Source organism: Hemicordylus capensis, chromosome 1 (assembly GCF_027244095.1).
Source record: "Hemicordylus capensis ecotype Gifberg chromosome 1, rHemCap1.1.pri, whole genome shotgun sequence".
Lineage (NCBI taxonomy): Eukaryota > Metazoa > Chordata > Lepidosauria > Squamata > Cordylidae > Hemicordylus > Hemicordylus capensis.
In genome coordinates, this window is record NC_069657.1 from 234,050,114 (window position 1) to 234,074,602 (window position 24,489).

Genomic DNA, 24,489 nt, shown 5'->3' on the forward strand with positions numbered 1-24,489 from the left:
GTTTTTCACCAAGTTTCAGTGCAAGGGACAAAGGCTACTGATGCCTGCATGTCAGCATGGCCAAAGGAACTACTTTTCTACTGCAAGTAGCCCTTCTCGCCAGAGTTCTCATGAAGGTCAGGTCAGAAGGTGTAGAATAGATCCTAGTGGCACCCAGTTGGAACTGAACTATCCCTCCACCCCAGCCTGGCACTAGTATTGGTAGTGCTCTTAGGTGGGAGAAATGTCCCTGAAACTATACAGCGTGGGGAGGTAGGGCAAAGGAGTTAGGAAGGATTCCACTCCCCTGACTCACATGCCCTTTCTGATGAATTACATCCACCCACACAGGTATATACATGAATGGAGCAAACATCTGAAAAACAAACATGACCGCCAGAACAGCTCTTATGAGGTTGCTGCTGTTACTTCAAGATAATTAGACATCTGATGGCATAAACAGACATTCATTTAAGGGCTTAGAACGTGGAATATAACTTTCTGTACTTTTTTCTTTATGCCTCACCCAACTCAGACAACATGTCCCTTTTTGTTTTGTGCTGCTTTGTTTCCACAACATTGACCTCCACAGATTCTGTTCCTCAAGACTCTGCTGACTTGCTGGCATAAAAAGATTGCATGGCGGATGAAAGGATGTCTCCTAACCTACCCAGAAGATTACTGAGGGGATGTAATTTGGGTCAAAATGTGCTGCTTTCTTTGGTTGTCAGAATGAGAGAGCCTATTGAAATATTGGTAGTGAAGCTGGGGTTTCATCACATTAATTTAAGGCAACTGAATCCCTGTTGCCAATAACTGTCATTCTTGTGCAGTTGTTTCCCCTCATTATTACTGTCACTTTTGTTTGGTTCTCTTGGTCAATTTTTCTACGACTACTTTGTGCCTCTTTAGAGACATAAATCAACCTTGTTCCCCATCTAATCAAAATGGGTTTCTAGCTTCTGTGTGTCCGGAAGCAGGACACACACACACACACACACACACACACACACACACACTTGAGTCTCCCATTGTGATTATAAACAGCTGCAGCTCTGAGCCCTTAATCTTGACATCTTGGCCAGAAATTCTGCCAGATCTTAAAAAGAAAAACACAAAACAAAATCCAAGCAACTTGTTAAATCACATTTGTGCATTATGCCAGTTCTGAGCAAGCAGGTCATGCTCAAGCAGTTTTTCATTTGTGCTAATGGTGCTCTGATGCAAATAATTGCTTTTGTTTTAGTTACACACTACAGAACAACATGTATTTATTTATCTGTTTCTTTATTTCTGGGTGCTGCTTTGAAGGACTTTGAAGGAAACTGGATTATACAACCATCGCCACAAACTGGTTGGCTCTTTATCAGGAGGAATGAAAAGAAAGCTGTCGATATCTATCGCCCTCCTTGGTGGGTCAAAGGTTGTGATTTTGGATGAACCAACCACCGGGGTCGATCCATGCTCAAGGAGAGGCATTTGGGAGATTATATCAAAAAATAGAAAAGGTAAGATGGCCAGAAATGGTAACCTTGTAGCTTTTTTTTTTTTTTTTAAAGCAATAGGCCCTAAGTAGCATTTAGTACTGTGATACCAGTCACAAAAATAATTTGGAATTCAGATCGGACAAAGCTCAGGAGTATAGAAGCAAATAGCCTAGTTTCCTAGCCCACTTGTGGAAAAGGCACTTTTCGTAATAGGTGTGGTAGTAAACCACAACCAAAATCCTATTCCAAATTGTACTTGGGAATTTACATGCAACACCACAGGTTGAAAAAAAATCAGTATTCAAATTATGTGGGGGAGGGGCATAGACACCTTTTGTGACTGCCCTTTTTAGAAGGCTATGGAGGGTATGATTTGGTTAAAATTGTGGGAGTTGGGGTTCAGCTTGTGGATTTCATAAGGTCCCCCTACCTTCCCCCCTATAATCTGAGTAATGGTTTTAATCTTCTTTGAAATATCATTTTTGCCCTAATATCAGCACATTAACTAGGCCCACATGATTAGCAATGCCCATTCTTTTGTTAATAAGACATAACATATTTTGACCAAAAGCCTTAATATGATTGTGTTGGTTTTTACATTTTAGTATTATATGCCACTTTGAATTTCTTCGAAAAGCAATGTATACATATTTGAATTGATCAATCAATGAATTAAATAACCTTGTTAAATAACCATCAAATAGATAACAGAATGCCATTAATTCTACATAATCAGAAATCACCTCAGTTTTTCCATGTGCAGCTTCATTTATATGATGTTCTGACTTTTGAAAGAAAGTGATTATGCTGCCTTTTTCATATATCCCTCTCTTTTCAGGAAGAACAATCATTCTCTCCACCCATCACTTGGATGAGGCAGAGGTTTTGAGTGACAGGATTGCATTTTTGGAACACGGAGGACTCAAGTGCTGTGGGTCCCCATTCTACCTCAAGGAAACCTTTGGCAGTGGATACCACCTGACCCTCACTAAGAAAAAGGTTTGGAATTGTAATATGAAACACTTGCATGTTCTTGCAGGTTATGAGAATGTCTAGCAAGTGGCACACCTGAAATAATCTCAGGTTGAGAGGAAAGGTGAACAAATGGCGTCTAACATGCAGAAATGTATCCAGGTGGATTAAAGAATCCACATATTTTAACGATAGGAACAGGCAAAGTCCAGAGTCCAGAGAGCAAACCAATATCTCCTCCTGATATCTCCACCTTCTGATCACCTATTACTATAGGACTGGCCAATTGCTTTGGCCAGTTACTGTAGATTCCCTCTGATTCCCTCTTGATTCCCTCTGATCATCTCACTGGTCAAGCAGTCTCTACCTTTTATAGTTTATCTTGGTTGCTTTGAACAATTTTCTCAAGTTGCTAGAGAAAGTAGGAACATTTTTGGTCTATATTTATGCTGGGCAGGAACTGGAGACATGATGACAAACTACTCTGTCCTGCTCAGTGCACCATGAGCAACATATTATGTTGACTGAGGCTCAAACTACAGTGAGGCCGAGTTTTGTGATTCTTCCTTTGAGTTTGTTTGGTTTTTAAACCCAAAGCCATTTGGGTAGGCTGCAAGTTGCAACAAAAGAAAGGTGAATGGAGCACGGCTAGTTAACCCTTTCCTCTTTGGTCCTGTTTCATATCCAAATCACCCTCCCCAAGCTGATATTTCACTCCACGACTTCTCCATAACTTTCCCCTCCCTGCCTTGTGTGAAAAAGCAGGTTGAGGAGTGTGATTTTGAGCTTTAAAAACTAGGCAGGCTATCCCCACTCACCCTTCTACTCAGGAGCAGCCAAGACCACAGGGCAACTTTGGGGTAAAAAAAAAAACCACAGTGAAAAGTATAACAGAACTCTGCCTAATCTATAGTTTGAGCCTAAGTGACGCAGGGGGTGGAGGTGAGAGACTGTCAAGCAACTTGTAGGGCATTTTTTCTGTGTGGGTTTTGTAGTAGTAGTAGTAGTAGTAGTAGTTGTTGTAGTTGTAGTTGTTGTTGTTTTGGTACCTGCCCTCAATCCTTAGGGATGGGTTGGGTTGGGTTGGGCTGTAAGTGGGATAAGTTACATTTGTGCTATTGTGTCAGATTTTGACTGACCAAAACAAAACATGATTTTTAAAAAAAATCAATGATGAGCATTGTTTTGGGTTCTAGGTCAGATGAGATCATTCCAAGATCACTTTTCCGTTCCTTTGGTGTTGGAATGGCATGTTTTAAGAGCACACAATCTCATATTGGATTATTGGATTTGGCTATAATTTTTTCCTAGAGCACAGCCCTAAACCTGGCAGAAGAATGCGACACATCTTCAGTGACAACCATGATTCAGTCTCACCTCCCAGATGCCTATCTCAAGGAAGATATTGGTGGAGAGTTGGTCTATGTGCTTCCCCAGTTTAATAGCAGGGTCTCTTCAGCCTATCAGTCTCTTCTGAAAGCCCTGGACGGTGGCTTGAGTGATCTCCACATTGGCTGCTATGGAATTTCAGACAGCACTGTGGAAGAGGTGAGCATCAAAGGGCTACCAAGATATTGAAAAATTGGCCCCAATTCAGCAATACCTTAATTTAATAGTGATTTAGGTCTATATGTGTGCTTGAAACTACCGTTGTACCCATGCTGAACAGAAGGCAGAATGATCTGCTGCAGGAAGACCACAAACCAACATTGCTCTCTTGGGACAGAAAATGTATTTAGTCCTTTGCCTGAAAAACTCCTCAGAAGGAATTCTTTCAACTCAGAACCCAGCTCTTCATCTTTGCTCCTTTCCCCACTCTTTTGAGTCTTGCTCTTGGACCCGATCTTCCATATGTGTGCAGAGGACCTGCCAAAGAAGTCAGCTGAGTTGACCCAAAGGAAAGACGAGTGTACTGAAATTTAGCTGAGCTATTTTTATTGTGTCATTCTGCAGGTGTTTCTCAATTTGACTGAAGACCAGGCTAAAAGTGCACAAACTGATGAAGAGTTGTCTGAGGATGTGCCCAGTTGCATTCCAGAGGATGATGAGATGTCTGATAGCTTAACTGGAAGAGATGGTATTAATTAATCTGTGATGGGGTTTCTGACAGGCAAACAATCAGCTACATCATTATGAGCTTCCATTTAGTACTTAGTGAAGTGTGCAGTGGGGTAGCCAATTCTACAGTGGGGCTTGGGAGTATGAGGAGTCTCAGGAATATCCATGGTGAGAACTCTCACTTTCCCTGCCCACCCAGAATTATGACTGTCATTTCTTTGTCCTTTTTCTTTCATCCACCTATCTAAAACATGAAACCTAAAATCTTTGAAGGAAGGCTTTGGGTGGAAAAAAAAAAAGACTTGCAGATCTTTCTCCTGTGTATAATGTTCAAGGAGACAAAGAAACAAACCCCAAGAAACCCCTTGTTGACAGAGCTTATAGGCTTCTGGTATTAACCCCCCCCCCATATTTTACCCATTCAGAGTCTAAATTAAGAATGTGTGGCTAGTTATACTACAATACAGGTCTACACAACTTATGACATGCCTCCCCGCCCTCCCTGCAACTGTGTGTATTGTGATGATGCCAGATGCTTGAGAATTACCTCTTGGCCAGTCCCCTTCTTGCCTTCCTCCAGGGCTGTGTGGGTCTGCCTGCCTTTTGTAGCCCAAGATCATAGGTGCTGATAGTGCTCATGGCCTCATATTGCAAAGCCTGAAGCTCCAAAATGGCTGGTGCAAGGTAAAAGAAAAACCCATTGCTGGAAATCCTTTTGTCTTCAGCAGTGGGATGGCCTTGCCCACCGTCTTTGAGGCTGCAGGGTCTTTAATTCTAACTGTTCAGATTGATAATGGCTCAAAGTCTTCATTGATTTGAATCAGCAGACATAAAGACTCTGGGCAAACATCAAACTTCTGCAAGTGTCTGTGGTTTTTTCTCCAGGTACTGCCCTCCCCTCCCAAATAAATAAATAAATAAATAAATAAGTAAGTAAGTAAGTAAGTAAGTAAGTAAGTAAGTAAATAAATAAATTCATGAGCTTTTGCAAGTATTTGAAGGACATGCTCATAAAGGCCCAAACATAGGGATGTTGATTGTATCTTTGGTTAACTGTGTGAACAATTTGGAGGAATCTAATCATGTTAAAAACAAACAAACATGGGCCACTGTGTTCATGTCATCCAGTAGATAATAAAGTGTCTGACAAAAATGTTTTTATGATTTAGTGTTAATTTAAAAATAGTTTTAAAATATTTAAAATCACAACATGAAGATAGGATGTAAATGTAGTATATCAGTTGATTAGTCACTGCCAGGAAGTGGCTTGTCCATATGGCTGTGTCAAATTTGACATTATTTCCTCCATGGGTGTGTATCCACAGAGTACCCTGTGTGGGGAGTTGTGGAGCAGTGCCTTGACTCTGAGTACATGAAATAAATGCAATAGATATGGAAGTCGTGGAGAGGTGACGTTTGTGGGGTTTCATGACAGTGTAGCTGTCAGACCATTCAGAACAGAATTGCACTGTACATGTGCCATTATAGATAATCTCAAAGGTTTTGTGAAGTGTTAGCTCAAATCAGAAGCATTTTTACTGTGGCAGATTTTATATATGTATGTATTAGAAGACAATATTCCCTTCATTTTTTTAGGAGTCCTGTGTGGATCTGATAGGCAGACATATCTTCGATGAGTAGCTGCCATTACTGTTATCTTGTAGTTGCAGCTTGCTTTGTACAATTTATAGCTTAGGTAGTGCCATGCTTTGGTTTTATTTCATTAGAAATTATGATGTATGGTCCATTATTGATAGAATTCCTAAATGCTGAACATTTTTTCCTAGGAAATATAAAAATGCCCACATTTATAAAGCCTCCACATAGATGGGAATTTCAAAGTTGCTTGCTTTTTTCTTTCATCTTTATTTTCCAAGTATTTTTTTAAATTGCACCTGTGAATGCTAGCAATTCCAGTGAGTATGGAAATTTCACAACCCAATCTCTAATGTGTATTTGGGTTGCAACCATCCATATTGTGTTGCTGCAGGGTTGGGGGCTATGGAAGGACCTTGCAGCGAGCGCAGAGTTTCTGGCTCAGTGCTTCTTCTCAGGTCAAAGGAAGAGGGTTAAACAGCACCCAGCTTTCCTTCTCCTTGGGCTTAGCTTCCAAGCACCCACCAAGCTCTAGGGAAATCCTCCTTAGCCCAGCTGCCTCTAGTGCTTAAATTCTTGCTACTAGCCAATACTGAATGTTCCTGCTCCCTCCCTCCCAGATCCTTCATTTTTTATTGATTGATTTGATTTGATTTGATTTGATTTGTATACCGCCCTTCTAAAATGGCTCAGGGCAGTTTACAATTAAAACACACTACTAAAACAGTAAAGAGCTAAAACAAATTCATGACTGTCATATCTCTCAAGACTAGTGATAATACGTCTCTCTTGCCTGGCAGTGAGACTAGTGGTCATCTTATAGCATTGCCTGCAACAGTGATCAGTTAATTGGGCTTGGACCTGGGGCCTGATCCAGCAGGGCTGTTCTTATGTTGTGTTCAATTGGCTCATCACTTCTCCTCCATCTGTTGTGTCCTCCATCCTTGGCTCTAGGGCCAGCTCCACAAATATGGAAAGGGTTAGGTGCAGTGCTAGCACCATTGGGAGCATGGGGGTAGGGACGCTGTTATACCATATTAATAATAATAATAATAATAATAATAATAATAATAATATAATAAACAAACAGACAAACATCTGCCACACAATACACCAGATATAACTGTAGTCGAGAAGAAAGAAAAACAAGTCAAAATAATCGACATAGCAATACCAGGGGATAGCAGAATAGAAGAAAAAGAAATAGAAAAAAATCACCAAATACAAAGATCTACAAATTGAAATTGAAAGGCTGTGGCAGAAAAAGACCAAAATAATCCCAGTGGTAATTGGCGCCCTGGGTGCAGTTCCAAAAGACCTTGAAGAGCACCTCAACACCATAGGGGCCACAGAAATCACCATCAGCCAATTACAAAAAGCAGCTTTACTGGGAACAGCCTATATTCTGCGACGATATCTATAACGACTGACAATAAAATTCAGCCATCCCAGGTCCTTGGGAAGGACTCGATGTCTGGATAAAACAAACCAGTCAATAACACCTGTCTGACTGTGTAAACAAGAAATAATAATTCAATTTCTATACTGCCCTTCCAAAAATGGCTCAGGGCAGTTTACACAGAGAAATAATACATAAATAAGATGGATCCCTGTCCATGTGTGTGTCCATGTGTGCCAAGAAACTTAAGACAGACACCAGTGACAGCCACTGGAGGGATGCTGTGCTGGGGGTGGATGTTTTAGTCTAATAATATGAAAATTATTCTTTGTTTAAACAGGAGTTCGTTGTTGTATCACCTTTCTTCTACTTCCACAATAATGGGAGGGTGTCAAATATGCAGTGTGCATCTGGCCTTAGACATTTCCCATATAACAACAACAATAATGTCCCAATCACGGTGCCATTTTACATAACACTCTGAGGTGGGTTAGGCAGAAAGATAGTGGCCCAAGGTCACCAGTAAGCTTTGCAGTGAAGCAAGAACTGGAATTCAGATCTTCTCAGTCAGTTCAACATTCTAGCCACTACATCACATTACAATGATCAATCCACATTGCTTAGAGCTCAAAAGCTTTCAGGAAGCCGTGGCTCATGTATACCAAGCCTTGGGTTCCCAGATGTTATTAGACTAAAACACCCACCATCCCCAGCCACAATAGTCAAATTCCCACTCCACCACAAAGCTTATTGTGACCTTGAGTCACTGTCTCTCCGCCTAAGCTACTTCATAGCATAATGTAAAGTGGGCACCCTGATATAAACTATCAAAAAGGGTCAGGAATCACTGCAAAGCTATAGGAAGGACTCCTAAGTCTGTTGTACTGTCTTAACACATAAGGTCACCTCCACTGGACATTTTACATTCCCGTGCTTTGTTGGCACACAACCGAAAGTATGGAAAGTAGCACCTGGGAAAAGAAGAACTCTTTGCCCCATGTGGATTGAGCCACCCCAGTACAGCCCAGGCTTCCATGCATCTGCCATGGGGCACCATGTGTCATACAGGTATGGCTGAATGAGTACACTCAAGACTTTTTTTTTTTTTTTTAAACCACCATCTGTTGAGGACATACTCTTCTACTGCATAGGATTTCACAGAGGTCTCTCTTGGAAAGGAATCATATCTTATTCTCACAGTGTGTCTTCATATGTCATATTCTCTTTTTCTTATCTCTAGACAAAGCACTGGTTAGGTCAAGGAAACTGAACAGCTTCCCCCTCTTACTGCGGAAGGCCACAGCCTTGTTCATTAAGAGGTTCCATCACACCCGGCGCAATGTGAAAGGTTTTATTGCTCAGGTGATCCTTCCTGTGCTCTTTGTGACGGCTGCAATGGGCCTCGGCACCCTGAGGACTGAGGTGGCAGAATACCCAGAGCTCTACCTCTCGCCTTCCCTGTATGGTTCGTCTGGCCAGGCAGACTTCTTTGGGTAACTATCCTTTTCATATTATTTAATTAGTGTGATGGAGATAGTGCAAGGAAGGTCATTATCGTACTTGCATGTGTGTGCCTCAGTCTGGGGGAGAAATAAGAACCTTATCCTTGCAGTATCATAATCAGGCATGCTAGGAATACTATTAGGAAAGTGGCAGGGGGTGGGTAGAGGGATTTTTGTTAAATCTAGCAATTCAATAATTTCCAGAGTTGAGGGAGCCTCTGGAAACCTATTGTGAAGCAAATCATGAACCTATTGTGAGATGGCATCAGAGGCAGGTTGCAGCTGAGTCAGTGCCGTGCAGCTGCCAAGTAACATCAGAACTCTGCACCCAGGCAGTGCACTGCTGACCTGTCTCTAACCCTCTGTATCTGAAAGCCACCAATAAGGACACGCCCCTTCTCCTCCATTCACCACTCAGTGGTGGAGTCAATACTACTACCCGCCCAATGACTTATTGATTGCAATGGCTATGGAAGTATGTCCATCAAAGACATATCCTTTGATCATGCCCATTAAAAGTACTGATCGCTCGGCTGCCAATTTCAACGAGCTTGAAGCCACTAAAAGTTAAAAGGTTTGATTCAGTGGTGCATGAATACAGAGCATTAAAGTTATTTTATACTTTTTTCCCTATCAGCAGCTCCCTTTAGTAAACTTCCAATTGCTATTTTAAATTCTCCTGAGTTTCAAAAACAGTTTGGGGGTTTGGCATAAAGCCTGCTGATAGGAAATCTGTTTCCACTATGCATGCACCATTTAAAAAAAATGAATTTCCCTATCAACAAATTCACTGTGCTGAACTCTCAGACTGCTTTTTTCACTTCCTCTTGAACTGAATTCTAAGCAGCAGTTTGGGGATTCACCTTCAGGAGCCATTTAAGGATCACCCTGGTGTGCTATGTTTGCACACTCTTCTGGAAGGCACTCTAAGTCAGAAATGTCCCCTACTATAATGGGCATGTGAGAGTCTTGTAAAGAGCCTATGGGATGAATCGGGACAGTTCTCATTTAAAACTGGACTTCTGACTAGTACTGTCAACTTCAGCAACATTTCTCCAGGGTAAGCTATCCAAGGATTGCTCTTTAACTTCTTTCAGGATAATAGCCAAAGGTTTTTCACCTGGCAAAGCATTTAATTTATATGTACAACTTTGAACACAGGCAAACCCTATGAAGAAATGGCCCTATTTTCATGCTAAAACTTCACGTCTTTCCCATATTTTACTCACTGGGATATCAAATCGTGTTTGACTCTCACCCTGCTCATTTTATTCAGATCATACCCTGTCTCTCATCTGTTCTCATGAAAGTACAGCTAACCATTTTCTTTCTTTTTTCTTTTTACCTTAGAAATTATAATGAAACCACCAGTGCTTTGGTTGCTTCACTGCTTTCTTTCCCTGGAGCAGATAGCACATGCCTGAATAGTAGTGATTTGTAAGTATGTCTTTTTGTCCTCCTCTTAAATTCCTAATCTGAGAAGAGAAACGGCCCCAAATTAAGAATCATCAGGCATTAAAGACATCCTTTGATCATCTGCAGAGCTATGATACCCAGGTGTCACATCGAAACAGTTACAGAGCAGGTCTTTAGCAAGACAGTCAGTTGTTAAATAATGCATGTTTTAAAATATTTTGCATTTGTAAAGATGCTCCCTGAAGCACCATTATTTGGAAAGTTCCATCAGCATCTGTTCCAAGTAAATGTGCTACTCGGGTCAGTGCAATACAAATAACTTGTAGCATACTCTCACCACTGAGTTCAATGTGGCTTATTCCCAAGTCAGTGTGCATAAGATTTTATCCACGTAGCCCAGACCTATGCATGTTTACTTTGAAGTATGCAAGCCCCATCCATTCACTGGTGATGATGAGGGCTGAAATGGGCATATGGTTGATCTACATTCTACATGTCTCTTTCAAACCAGCTGAGCTGAGAAAACATCATAGGTTTTCAACTAGAATGCTCCAAGGGATCTGGAGCAGTAGCTGCTGATTATTCTTGAACTGCCTTAGCACAATTCTCTTGCTTAGAGAAGTATTTGTGCAGACTATATGTGTTTAATCAAGTATCGCAGGATTATTCAATTAATGCGTTACCTATGCAGTAGCTCTGGGCACAGGGCTCCCTTTTGCTTTCAAGATAATTTTGTTATTTGTAATGTTAATTTCTTGGGTTTCTTGCTAGGGAATTTGAAGCAGGCCTCATTAGACTTTTCCAATCAATATCACAATTCAACAACCAAAAAGAGATTGACGGAGCAATAGGCAGAACCATTAAGAACCAAGCAGGGTTAAGTGAACTTCACTCCCCTTGAAGCAAGTGGGATTTGTTGGGAGCTCTCAGGAGAATCAGTGAATAAAGGTGATCTCCTGCCAAGTGCCCTACATTAAATAGAAAACTGCCACCATACTACTACGTGTAATCTGTATACTGTACCTGCCTACAGAAAATGTCAGAGTAAAATCTGCTTACTTTCAGAGCATGCTTCAAGGAAGACGTGCCTGGTGAATGGGTATTCAGTGGGAACCAGAGTGCTCAGTATTCCGTCTGCAGCTGCACAGACAACAGACAGGTAATGTTAAATTAGGTCTCAATGAGAGGCGATCAATATGAAATCAATTTTAGGGATTCCCTGTTCCTTTTTCCATGGGGAAGCAGAATAAATTTGCTCCAAGGGTTGCAAATTTGAACATGGGCTGTGTACTACAGACGTGTGTTGAAATCAGTGATAAGCTATTGGTGACAGCACTCATTGTCTCTACTGACTGTAAATGTATCCATATGCATTTGTCCATAATGACAAGTTGCATGGGGATAATACAGTGAATTGTACCTTTTTATGCATTGTTTGTTAAAACTTGTTAATTCTAGACATTAACACAACTGGGGGAAAAAATTCTTCTCTTTCTAGACCTGCCCAAAAGTTAACATGACTCCACCTCACAAAAGGACATTTTCCTCTCGGACAGTTTACAATCTGACTGGGCATGATGTGGAGTCTTACCTTTTAGTTACCACCAAAGACTTTGTGCAGAAAAGGTACCATGTTTATTATCCTGTCTTTAATTCTCCCTATGCAGTGACTTCTTAAGTTTTTGGTTCTCTTCTCTGAAACACTTCTCATAATATTGAGGTCATTCTCACAATCCAACCCGGGGGAGCTGGAGGGAAGGCAGGAATCTACCTTCCTGCTCTGACGACAAGAGCCCAATCAGGGATCTGCTGCTGCTGCACCCACATGAGTGGTTCAGTGGCAAGCTCTGCAGTAGTGATTGGGAGAGGGGGAGACCAAGCTGGGTCCTCCAGGATCCCCCAATGCAATGTGGGAGCAGTGGAGCAGCAGCCCTTAGCGCTGCAGGCAGCAGCTCCACTCTGCCAGGAGCTGCTTTCCCTTTGACTCTATGATAAAAGTGGCTGCCCACAACCTGGGAGCATTTTATAGCATCACGACAGCATAGACTACAGGATGGGGTAGAACAGGCTCTGTTCACCACCTACCTCACTCTTATCCTGGGTAGCCTATCTGGGCTACCCAGGGACAGAGCTGCTGCGTGGAGAGGGCTCCCGCTGGCCCAGATGACCAGAGCTACCTGGGGTAACCCTCTCCTACCCAGGTAGTTCTCGTCGTGGGAACAGGCTCACTATCTGCTGCTGTCAGAATCTTGAAATTAGCTTTAAAATGCACTGTGCTTATATATTTTAGTGGGAAGAGTTAATGAAGACATAATACTAAAGCACTATGTCTGTTGTGTATGCATAATCTCATGCTTAAATGAAAGGTGGGGACAGGTGGGGAGGGGAACTAAAGTCGATTGGAAAGCCAGCCTCAGTCTGGTCTCTAATAAAGAAGCAGGATGTACTAGTCGGTGCCTGAGGATCTAAGATTTTAATTTTAAAGTGTATGTTCTGATCTTCACAATTATGGACAAAATGCTGCAAATCTATATTCCATTTCGATTAAAGGTTTAGAAGCTAAACAGGCACCTATTTAGCACCTTCAGTAGTCATAGGACTTCTTCATTTGACATAAGGTCCATCCCATGAGGCCCTGTTCCTCCGTCTCTGTACGCCTCTGAAATGGCCCTGAACAAATTTGGTACAGGCTGCATAAACGGAATAAGCAAGCATCCTGCAGGCCAAATTACATGGCTGGTATGCCATGGATGGTCTAAAGGACCAGAATTTCACAGGCCTGTGCTGAAATATTGTAAGAATCCCAACATTCCTATCCAGTTCGTAATTTTTAAAAGTCATCAACATTGTTCTACATTCAGCAATCACAAATAAAGCAAGGAAATGACACCAAAGACTTCAGATTTATGATACTGAGTTTTTGGAAGGCAGCACTGGAAATGTTGCAGCCCTGTTCCATAGTATACTAAAGACTGTTAGATCCTGAAAGGCTAAAGAAAGAAAGCCTAATATTTTGATGATAAACATTTGTAGAAGTGAAACTGATTTTGACCTCAACATTACATCTTTGCAATTCTGGTGTTTTGTCAGGCTTGTTGATGTTGTGCTAGCTTAGCTGTTAGTGTTGCCTGATATAAGCACTTCATGCATCATTGCTGTACATTTTATGAATGGGCTGTTAAACTGCCTAGTTCCTTCTGCCTCCATGGAATAAGTCAATTTAAACCAGCAGAGGTCTGAGGTGTGTAGTTTATGACAGTACTTCAGAATTTCCGAAGCTGTTCTGTTTTTCCCATCTAGGTATGGTGGTTGGAGTTTTGGGCTGCCTTTGACCAGTGACCTCCTGTTTGATATACAGCCAGTTCCTGCTAACAGAACAATAACTAAGGTAAGCCTTGAGGAAATTTTGTAGTCATTAAAAGAATGAATGACTGTCTGGAAAATATGGCAAAGCAGTTTGTGATTCTGAAAAGATACATTAAAAAATACCCAACTAACTTGGCTAAAAGGAAGGGCTATGCATCAGATCAGAACAATAATGGGATCTGATTTGATACAGCTTGTATTGGCAGCATTTTGCATCATTAACAAAATTGCTAATGGCAGCACTACCCAATACCATATTTTCTGTAACGTATCAGGCTGTATCAGACTCTGTCTGCTTTTCTCTGTTGCTGATGATGTCACAAAATTGGCTTGTCCTGAAATCTGGTGATGTGCCATATATGGAAAATACTGAATGCGGGAAGGAGAGCAGCAGTGTGATTGACATGTCTGCTTCAATACCTCAGACTTTCAGCTGCTCCGAACATTCTGCAACAGGTTCATTTCCCTTCCAATTGCAGGGCTTGTGGGAGGGGCATAGATTTGTATATTACAAGGTGCCTGAACAAAAACTCCACCCTTCTGTGAGTGACTCTTTAGAGGAGCGTTGGGGAAGTACTGCTTGTGGGGGTTGCAATTAAATATTGTTGGCCTTATCTGCATATGTACAAAGAAAAAAGATGGAATGGAGTAGGGGAGTTCTACTTGCTTCTCTGAAGCCGTTGCAGCTCTGCATGAAATATCAAGCCCTCAGAAGGGTCCGCCATCAACACTAAGAGTGATCTACCATGCCTAGAGGTTTTATCAAATTTTGATTTACAGCAATAAAGTATATTTAAATTATTTCCCATTATGTTCTATGGGCCATTATATCTGATGGGATAATGCATTGACTCTATAACAGTGCATTGAACATTTCGATCCAGACTGGTACAGTCATTGCTCACATTCATTCATTCATTCAATTTTAAAGAAAATTTTACAAAAATTGCATTAAAATATTGAAATCAATTGAAAATGATAAATGATAAAAACACATTAATAAAAACATTGGATGATAAAAACATTGGATCAGAATTGTTTCAGATTAGATCTGATAATGTGTCATCATCTCTGTGTATAATTCTCTTAAACGTACCCATTGCTAATCCCATGTGTTGCAGCTCTTGTGAGAGCTGCCAGGGGAAAAGCAAATCGTCAAGCTAATGGACGATTGAGAGAAAGTGGTGCTGGGGAAAGCAGTGGCTGGGGAGGTGGGGAAGCGGCAGCAGGGGGAAGCAGCGGGGGGGGGTGAGGAGTGGGAATGCGGTGGCCGAAATGGTCGAGAACGAGGGAGCAGGGCTGAGAAGGGGAGGGAGAGCCAAGAGGGATGGGGGAGGGCCAAGAACGAGGGCGGAGGAGAGGAAGAACTAGAGGTGCAGATGCTCTGCACCCGGGCCAGCTAGTTACTATTATTTTGCTAGTTTTATGGCATAAGAAGGATAGAACAAGTAAGATACTAAGGCTATAAGAACAAAGGATAAAAAATGAGGAATCTAGTCACTTATACAGAACTTCTCCAGTTTGACAGCCTTTGATACCAACTGGCAATAGCTGGACCATGTGAGTCAAAGCATCACACTTGAGCATCCAGATCCTAATTGCTTGAGAGGCTGTACCACTTATATAACTTAGATTTTCTTCCTGTTAAATATTTCAAGGCCAGGGTGGCTGATTTACACATATCTCTAAAACCTTCAGATGCACCTACCGATAATGCTTTCTTCATGTGGCACCTGTATGTTTTCCTCAAGGAGCAAATAGCAACCTGTGGGGAGCTACCTTAATTAGGGAAGTAGCATGAGGAAAAGACTAACCCCTTCCCTAAAACCATGGTCTGACCCACGGACTGCATGGCTATTACTGTTTTAAAAAGCACATAAGCCCTGCTAACTTGACAAAGAGGCACCTTTTAATGTGGTGATTCTCTTTATTTAGCAAGGAGAGAGCAATTGGCCCTATCCATCCCCAGCACAGTACCTTCAGTGACTGTTGCTGGTGTCTATCTTATGTTTCTTTTTAGATTGTGAGACCTTCGGGGACAGAGATCCATCTTACTTATTTGTTATTTCTCTATGTAGACCGCCCTGAGTGATTTTTTGGAAGGGCACTATAGAGATCAAAAAAATAAAATAAAATAAAATAAGAAAAGAATGTAAAAACAGCTCTGCTGGATCAGGCCTGTTTAAAATACCAGGACGCATGTGCCCGTTGCGGCGCGCTCGTGCCCATCACTGCTATGTGTGCGCGCGCCGCACACATCACATGCACACTGTGTGTGATGTGTGAGGTGTGCGCGCATGGCAGTGATGGGCGCGAGCGTACCGTAACGGGCACATGCGTCCTGGTATTTCAAACAACTTCCAGGCAACGACGGGGGCAGGGGCGGCAGGGAGGAACGCTGCCTCCCCCAAAACTTCACTTTTACCTGCAGCACCGGAGGGGGAAGGGGGGCGGGGTAAGTACTACCCCCCGCCCTTAAAGCTAGACCCCCCCCAGTGCTGGACCACCGGACCAGCCAGGTTCCGAACCGGTTCGGAGGCCTCTAACATGGCCTCCGAACCTGTTCGTGCACACCACTAGTCCTTGACACTTCTAGCCATATGCTCCTCAAACTCTCTTTTTGCATTCCTTATTGTTCCCTTGCATTTCTTTTACCAGAGTTTATGTCCCTTCCTGTTCTCTTCATTTGGCTAAGACTTCCATTTTCTGAAGGAAGTCTATTTTCCTTTTATAGCTTCCCTGACTCTACTTGTTAGCCATGCTGGCATCCACCTGAACTTGGTGGTACCTTTCCTCCTTCTTGGTATACATTCCAACTTAACTTCTATTATTGTGGTTTTAAATATGTTCCATGCTTTCTGGAGTGATTTGACCCCACTGACTTTCCATTTTAACCAGTCCTCTAATTTTTTAGACGTTTCCTTTCCTGAAGTCCAACACATCTGTGTTGGACTTCCTTGACAATGTTCCATTCATATATATGCTACATTGAATCACACAATGGTCACTGTTCCCCAATAGTTCTGCAACCAGACTTCTCGCACCAGGTCCTAGGCACCGCTCAGGATTAAGTCCAAGTTTGCTGTTCATCTGGTTGGTTCCGCAACTAACTATTCTAAGGCATAATCATCCAGCATGTCTAGAGATCTGGCTGCTCTTTAATTACTTGAATGTGAATTTACCCAGTTTATGTATGGATAGTTGAAGTCACCCATTATTACTGCCCTGCTTTGACACCTCTCTTAATTGCTTCTCCAACTCCAGGTCACTCTCAGCATTGTGATCTGAAGGGTGATAGCACATCCCTAGTAACACATTTCCTTTCAGTCCTCCTAATGTTACCCATAATGATTCTGTGGAGGACTTTGGTCCACTTAGGTTTTCTAGCTTGTTGGAATCTATCCCTTCTTTAATATACAGTGCTACTCCTCTCCCAATCCTTCCCTCCCTGTCCCTTCTGTAGAATTTATATCCAGGAATAACAGTGTCCCACTTGTTCTAACCGTTCCACCAGGTTTCCCTTAATGCCCACTATATCTATGTTTTCATTAGTAACCAAGTACTCCAGCTCGCTCATCTTTGCTTAGAGGCTTCTGGCATTGGTATATAGACACCTATACACTGAGTCTCTTACCTGTTGTGGGCATGTGCTATCTCCCTTTGACCTTTTTAGCCAGCTGTCATGTGTTTCCTTCTGGTTCTACTCTGTCCCCTTCTGGTTTATCCAAAACATTTGTACCCTCACACCTTAGGGGATTTTGCTTGCAAAACCAGATACCACCCAGTTCCTGTTGGCAACCCTCCAGGTGTCATTTTAAAAGCTGCTCTGCAACCTTTTTTATTTTAAGCACCAACAGTCTGGTTCCATTTTGATTCAAGTGGAGCCCATCCCTTTTGTACAGACTTTGCTTGCCCCAAAATGTATTCTAGTACCAAACAAATCTAAACCCCTCCTCCCGGCACCACTGTCTCATCCACACATTGAGACCCCCCCAACGCTGCCTGCCTTGCTGTCCCAGCATGAGATAACTTCAGAGAATGCTACCATGGGGGTCCTGGACTTCAGTATGCTACCTAGCAGACTAAATTAGGCTACTACTAGTATTTTACTACTACTATTTACTACTACTACTACTACTACAAAGAATATTTATATACTGCTCTTCAACCAAAGTTTTCAAAGTGGTTAACATAGAAAAATAAATAATACATGGATAAATGTATTATTTATTTGTGCACAGATATAGAAAAATCTGAAGGATCTACTCTAGTACCCAACAGCATCAGCAGTAAAAGTAGCCTTAAGGAGTACATCTGATTGCCCTGCCTCACAAAGGATATTGTAGAGCTGGAGGCATGAGGGGAAGAGCATAGATTCTCCCAGCTGCCCCCTCACCCTGGGCCCAGGGACATTTATCTCCCCTGTTCAGTTGTAGCAACACCCCCATTCAAGGGCATTGTATCTCTCAATATCAGTTGCTAGTGAGCAAACAATGGAGAAGGGCTGTTAACTTTATGTCTTTTGGGAGGGTGTTGAAACATGTTTCCTTAAAACATCTGGCTGGCTATGGGTTGATAGAGGATGCTGGACAAGATGGACTCTTGGTCTAATCCAGCAGAGATCTTTGCCCTATTCACTTTATGTTCAACATTCATCCAAGCTGTATATACAGGGTACACAGGTACAAATCTGTATGCAGCCACAGTTCTTCACATGTTATGTTGAAGGCAGGTACAGAAATACACTTCTTATCTGTACCCTGCATTTGAAAGACCTGTATCTAGGTTCAATGAATGCAGGTACAGTCAGCCACATGAAAACATGTACCTCTGTAGAAATATCTGAATGCAGGTTCAACATAATGTCTGAGCTGGGCTTCTCTTGCATTCTTATCAAAACTTTGATAGATTTTGGGATAACTGGACACATAGGGCTCCAAGCAGTGGCCCAGCCACGTTGGAGGCTGCTACCACTATTCCTATTCTGGAGCTGTATTGGGACCCTTACTGCTGATTTTATGGGTTGTTTCTGCAAAGCAGCTAAAATGATTGAGCTGCTAGTCCAGTTGACTTTTGTGGGACTCGCTGGATTTGAGTCAAAGCACTGCTGTCTAGCTAGGCAATAGAGCAGAGCAAAAATCATCCATTGTAATAAGTTATTCATTCTTTTACAAAGGACAGAAAATTGGCACTTAAATATAAAGTACAAGAGGGTTGTAATAAAACAATAAATAAAGCACTGCTTGCCTTCTGATGTAGTGTGGCAACAAGAATCTGTTTAAATATTGAAGTATTTCAGAAAGTTCAATAAATTCACGATTGCATGCAGTCAAGAAATCCATTCTGAAATTGGTGGTTTTGCATGGGACATTGAATTGCAATTAATCTCAATTTATTTCCTGTTTTTTATTCAGCCGTCTTTGCATTCTCCTATACTAGATGTTAGAGCAAGCTGTGTTGTTTTTTTTTTTAAATCTAGTGACAGAAGACACTGCCTACTCTTGTATGAAGCAGAGTAGACTGAGATGTCTCTTCACTACAATTGGCTTGTTTTTGAGGAACAATCTCCTCTAGCTGCCCCCCCCATATCAATAAAATGTTTTATAACAAATAAAAATCAGTGTGTAAAGGGGTACGTAGCTGCAACCTGTAACATAAGAAACCTAGGAGGTGGTGGGGGAGGCCTGTCAAGATACTGGAAATTTGTTTTAAGGCATAATAGCCATGGCATTCTAACTTCTAATGTAGCTCTGCTCTGAAAGTAGCTTCATAAAAACAGATATTTCATATTTATAGTCTTTTCTTGTACTTTTGAGTGCCTGTTTGTAAGAGGATTTCCTCTTCCCCACCCCCATTTTATAGTGGTGCTGGATTATGACTTTCTCTTTCTGCCTGGATTGTTTCCCAAAGTGGGGCACTTTATTCACTCAGGAGACAAGGAAACAAGCTTGAGGAAGGAGGGTGAAAGGGCTAAGCCTGAGAGCAGATTGGTGGGACTGAAGTTGTTTCAGTCCTTTGTTATCGCTACATACTTGAAGGAAAACATGCGGCTGGAGCAGGCCGCAGGACTGGTAAATATCCAGAGTACTAGTACTCTGCTGAACTGAGTGTCACATTTTCAGAATTTTGTGCAATTCTGACTGTGCATGTTTACTCAGAAGGATGTACCAGTGAATTCAATGGGAATTATTCTCAATAAACTATGCATAAGATTCCACCCTTATTTATCCTACTTTTCCTCCAAGGACCTCAGAGCAGCAACCTTGGAGTTCTTTTATTTTCACAACAATCCTAGGAAGTAGGTTAGGATTAAGAATAGTGACTTGCACAGGCCACCCATTCAGCTTCCCAGGATGACCTACTATTGTGTATAGAAATCGAATTATTATTATTATTATTATTATTATTATTATTATTATTATTATGTAAATAAATAATAATAAATGTGAAACCCCAACTTCACATATACACTGATGGGATTTGAGCAGTCCGTGACTGACCAGGAGAGGGATCTTGGGGTTGTGGTGGACAGTTCATTGAAAGTGTCAACTCATTGTGCGGCACCTGTGAAGAAGGCCAATTCCATGCTTGGAATCATTAGGAAGATGATTGAAAATAAAATTGCTAATATTATAATGCCCTTATACAAAACGATGGTGCGGCTACATTTGGAGTACTGTGTGCAGTTCTGGTCACCATATCTTAAGAAGAACATTGTAGAAATGGAAAAGGTGCAGAAGAGGGCAACCAAGATGATCAGGGGCCTAGAGCACTTTTCTTGTGAGGCAAGGCTACAACACCAGGGGCTTTTTAGTTTAGAAAAAAAGATGACTGAGGGGAGAAATGATTAGAGGTCTATAAAACCGTGCATGGTGTGGAGAATGTTTTCCCCTCTTGCATAACACTAGAACCAGGGGCCATCCCATGAAACTGATTGCTAAGATATTTATTTATTTATTTATTTATTTATTTATTTATTTATTTATTTGATTTATATACCGCCCTTCCAAAATGGTTCAGGGTGGTTTACAATTAAAAACAAACCACTAAAACAATAAAGAGCTAAAACAAAAATTAAAAACAATTTAGGACCAACAATTTTGATCCTAAAATTTAAGACCAACAAAAGGATTTACTTTTTCACCCAATGCATAATTAACCTAGGGAATTCTCTGCCACAAGATGTGGTGACAGCCAACAACCTGGATGGCTTTAAAAAGGGCTTCGATAAATTTATGGAGGACGGGTCTATCAATGGCTACTAGTCTGAGGGCTGTAGGCCACCTGCAGCCTCAGAGGCAAGATGCCTCAAAACCAGTTGCAGGGGAGCAACAGCAAGGGAGAGGGCATGCCCTCAGCTCTTGCATGCGGGCTTTCCAGAGGCATCTGCTGGGCTACTGTGTGAAGCAGGATGCTGGAGCAGATAGGCCTTGGGCCTGATTTAGCAGGGCTCCTTCCCTGCATTCGCTGAATGTGGGGGAAGGGGGATTATGTGAGAAAAAGGCTAATGTGATCCAGCGTCCAAAGAACTGACTTAGCTCTAGGGAGTCTGGATGCTTAGCCATAAATTAATTGTGCATCCTTAGGCAGCTTATTGACTCTCAGCCTCAGTAGGATCTAAGTATCAGTAGGAAAACATTTGTCCGCCTCACAGAACTATTGTAAAGGTCAATATAATAAAGACTGTAAAGCACGTAGCAGATTAAATGTGAGGCTGTCCACATGAGCTGCCCTACCTGGGTAGGGTAGTGTGAAGTGCTGGGATCGGGGCCAATCCCAGCACTGCCCTGCCGGGTAGAGATTTTTACCCAGTTTTTTATCTGAGTAGAAGGCTGTGAATGTGCCCTTCTGTCCAGGTCCCCGGTTGTGTGTCTGCTTGGGCTGCAGGCAGCTCAAGCAGACACAGAGCCAGATGCCGGGGCGTTTTCCAGATTACACACTACAACATACACCTCTAAGTGCCCCTCCATATTGCTACATTGGTGTCTCAGCATTATCATCAGGTTGCATTCACGTTTCCCATGCCTTGATTTGAATTTTGTTGATGCATTTTTGCCTTATAACATTGTAAATGTGCTGCAGAAAAGTAGCTGTATTTTTCTGTCTTAGTAAGCCCCACATTTTATTCATGGTAGCATTTTGCAGTGTGGACAGTTCTTTGCCCCCACCCATGCTTGCTTCCTCTGTCCCCTCGCCTCGGGGAGAGAAACAGGCAGGGAGAAATCTCGACTTTCCCCTCCTTTCCTCCCCACAGATCCCAGCCACACAACTCTCTCCTCCTCTGCTTGCTTCCAACATAATTTGAGCTTATCAACACAGAGGGGGAGAGAGGATATTGGAGGGGTTTTGTTATTATTATTTTTCCACCAGGTTTCTTTTGTGCATTCCCCTTTTAATTTGCTACTTTGGCCAGAGACTCATACAGGTGCAGCTGAGCAAATTTCTGAACCCAACCCTTTCTCACGCACTTTTTACTGAAGAGGAAGCCCATTGAACTAAATCATTTACTTCTGTGCAATCCCACTTGCTTAAGAGCTTCCTTATCTCTTACAACTTTTAAAAAGGCAGTCAAGACACATTTGTTCACCCAGACTTTTAATTAGAAACTGTGTTAATTGATGATTTTTAATAGTTTTAATGTTGTTTTAACGTTTTAAATTGTTGCAATGTTTTAATTTTTATCTGTTGTTTTTATTGTTTCATTGTAAACTGCCCAGAGACTTGCATTTTGGGCAGTATACAAATATATTAAATAAATAAATAATAAATACTACAAGGCAAAGGGCAGGGAGAGAGAACAGTCACTTACTTGAAAGGAAGCCCATTGAACTGAATCATGATTCATTTACTTCTGTGCAATCCCACAGCCCTCACTGAAGGAGCGCTGCCCTCCCCTCCTCCCCTCCTCCCCTCCTCCTCTTCCCTCCTTTTTTTTTTTAATTGCTTTAGAGGCGCGCCACCACCACCACCCTCCTCAGGAGAAGGCCCAGCAGGAGGGGCCGGGCTCACCACGGGATTTCTTTTCGCTCCCTCATTAAAAATATATTGTTTTTTAAAAATCACATCACACACACTCCATGACTCCATTGGCCCATGTGGAGCAGGAGGAGGGGCAGATAAATGTGTTTCAAGGAGAATATCGACACTCCTGCCTGGAAAAAACTTTTCAGGGGGTGGAAAATATTAGGGATGTGCAAAACGTTTCGGGTACAAAACATTTTGTACTTGGAAACGGGCCGTTTTGGGGTTTTTGTAGACAAAACAAAGCGCCCATTTCCCAAATCCGAAAGTTTTGTACACAAAACAAAACATCCCTGTTTTGGCTACAAAATGTTTTGTTGTTTTGGACCTCCATTTTGTGGCGATCTCTGAGTCAGTCTGCATTTTGTGTTTGACATCTCTTTGAATTTCCTGCCCTTCCAGCCTTCCGATCGGTGACCTAAAGCATGGGCTGAGCTGATGATGATTCCCTCCTTGTTCCCCATTGGCTCTTTTGCCTCTGCCACTCTTTACAGACCCCACATTGGCCAGGGGAAGGGTTGAAGAAGGGGCAAGGGTGGGGGGAGTTCAAGGAGGGGTTTTCAATTTATTCAACAAGTTAGTTACTCATTCGCCATTCTGTCTTTCTGCCTCATTGGAGAGAGAGAGAGAGAGAGAGAGAAAGAAAGAGAGAGAGAGAGAGAGAGAGAGAACTCGTTTGCATGTCATGGCATGGCATGCCTCAAGTTGCCATGATGATGCCATGCCATTGCCTATGCCTGTCTGCCTTGTTGCCAGCCTGAGCCCAGCCTGCTATGGCTACAACTGCCAGCCTGGAATGGATTTCTCTGTTGCATTGCTTTTTTGTTCCAGAAGAATTTTTTTCACCCACTTGAGAGATACCATGCCATTGCCTATGCCTGCCTTGTTGCCAGCCTGATCCTAGCCTGTAGATTCTCTGGTAGCATATGAGATTTTCAATGACAAACCATGAATCCACTCTCATATGCTACCAGATAATCTACACTCAAAACATCTGAGAAACAACAGAACGCCGTGCCCTATGGGTTAGGAACCCATGGCAGTGGTTGGCACCGTATGTGCTCTATACAACCACTCTCTCTGGGCCACCCCAGTGTCCCCCCAAGTGCAGTTATGGGGCTGCTGAAACCTCCATCATTTCCTATGGGGAAGAACCTTAAAGATGCGTAAACTCCATTAAATCTTTAAAAATCAGCCCTCTGCCCAATCCCTTTGAAATAATTCTGGCAGCTTCTTTGCCCCCACTGGGCACTACCACCTACCCTACTCTGCTCTGGGCCACCCCCTTTCCCCTCGACGTGAAGCTATACTTTTGCAGAAACCTCCATTATTCCTTATGGGGAAAATTCACTTCAAAAATTCACCAAAAATCAGCCCTTTGCCCAATTCGTCTGAAATGTGGGTGGTAGCTTTCACCCATTGGGAACTACCACCCCCGCCCACTAGTTTTGCCCCGGGACCGTTTTTTAAAATCTAAAACGTTTCGGATTCAGATTTTGCAATTTCAAACAAAGAACAAAATGGGTGTGTTTTGGACTCGGGCCAAAAACAAAACAGAAAAAACAAAACAAAACACACAACCCTAGAAAATATGAATGGCTACTAGCTTACAAAAAAAGCATTAAACGACCCTTTACTCTCATTTTCAAACTGTTACACTATTCCATCACAGGTTGCAACGCAAACTGGAACC

General features: G+C 42.2%; 1 protein-coding gene across 1 annotated transcript in view; it reads left to right on the forward strand.

The window, feature by feature from the left end:
* ABCA12 (ATP binding cassette subfamily A member 12) overlaps positions 1 to 24,489 on the forward strand; it is a 244,358-nt gene that overhangs the window by 164,134 nt on the left and 55,735 nt on the right. The window contains exons 33-41 of the mRNA XM_053268830.1: positions 1,291 to 1,487; positions 2,305 to 2,465; positions 3,750 to 3,986; positions 4,392 to 4,515; positions 8,732 to 8,984; positions 10,344 to 10,430; positions 11,475 to 11,568; positions 11,908 to 12,035; positions 13,710 to 13,797. Coding sequence (XP_053124805.1) covers positions 1,291 to 1,487; positions 2,305 to 2,465; positions 3,750 to 3,986; positions 4,392 to 4,515; positions 8,732 to 8,984; positions 10,344 to 10,430; positions 11,475 to 11,568; positions 11,908 to 12,035; positions 13,710 to 13,797 — 1,369 coding nt within the window. The remainder of the gene's footprint in view (positions 1 to 1,290; positions 1,488 to 2,304; positions 2,466 to 3,749; positions 3,987 to 4,391; positions 4,516 to 8,731; positions 8,985 to 10,343; positions 10,431 to 11,474; positions 11,569 to 11,907; positions 12,036 to 13,709; positions 13,798 to 24,489) is intronic.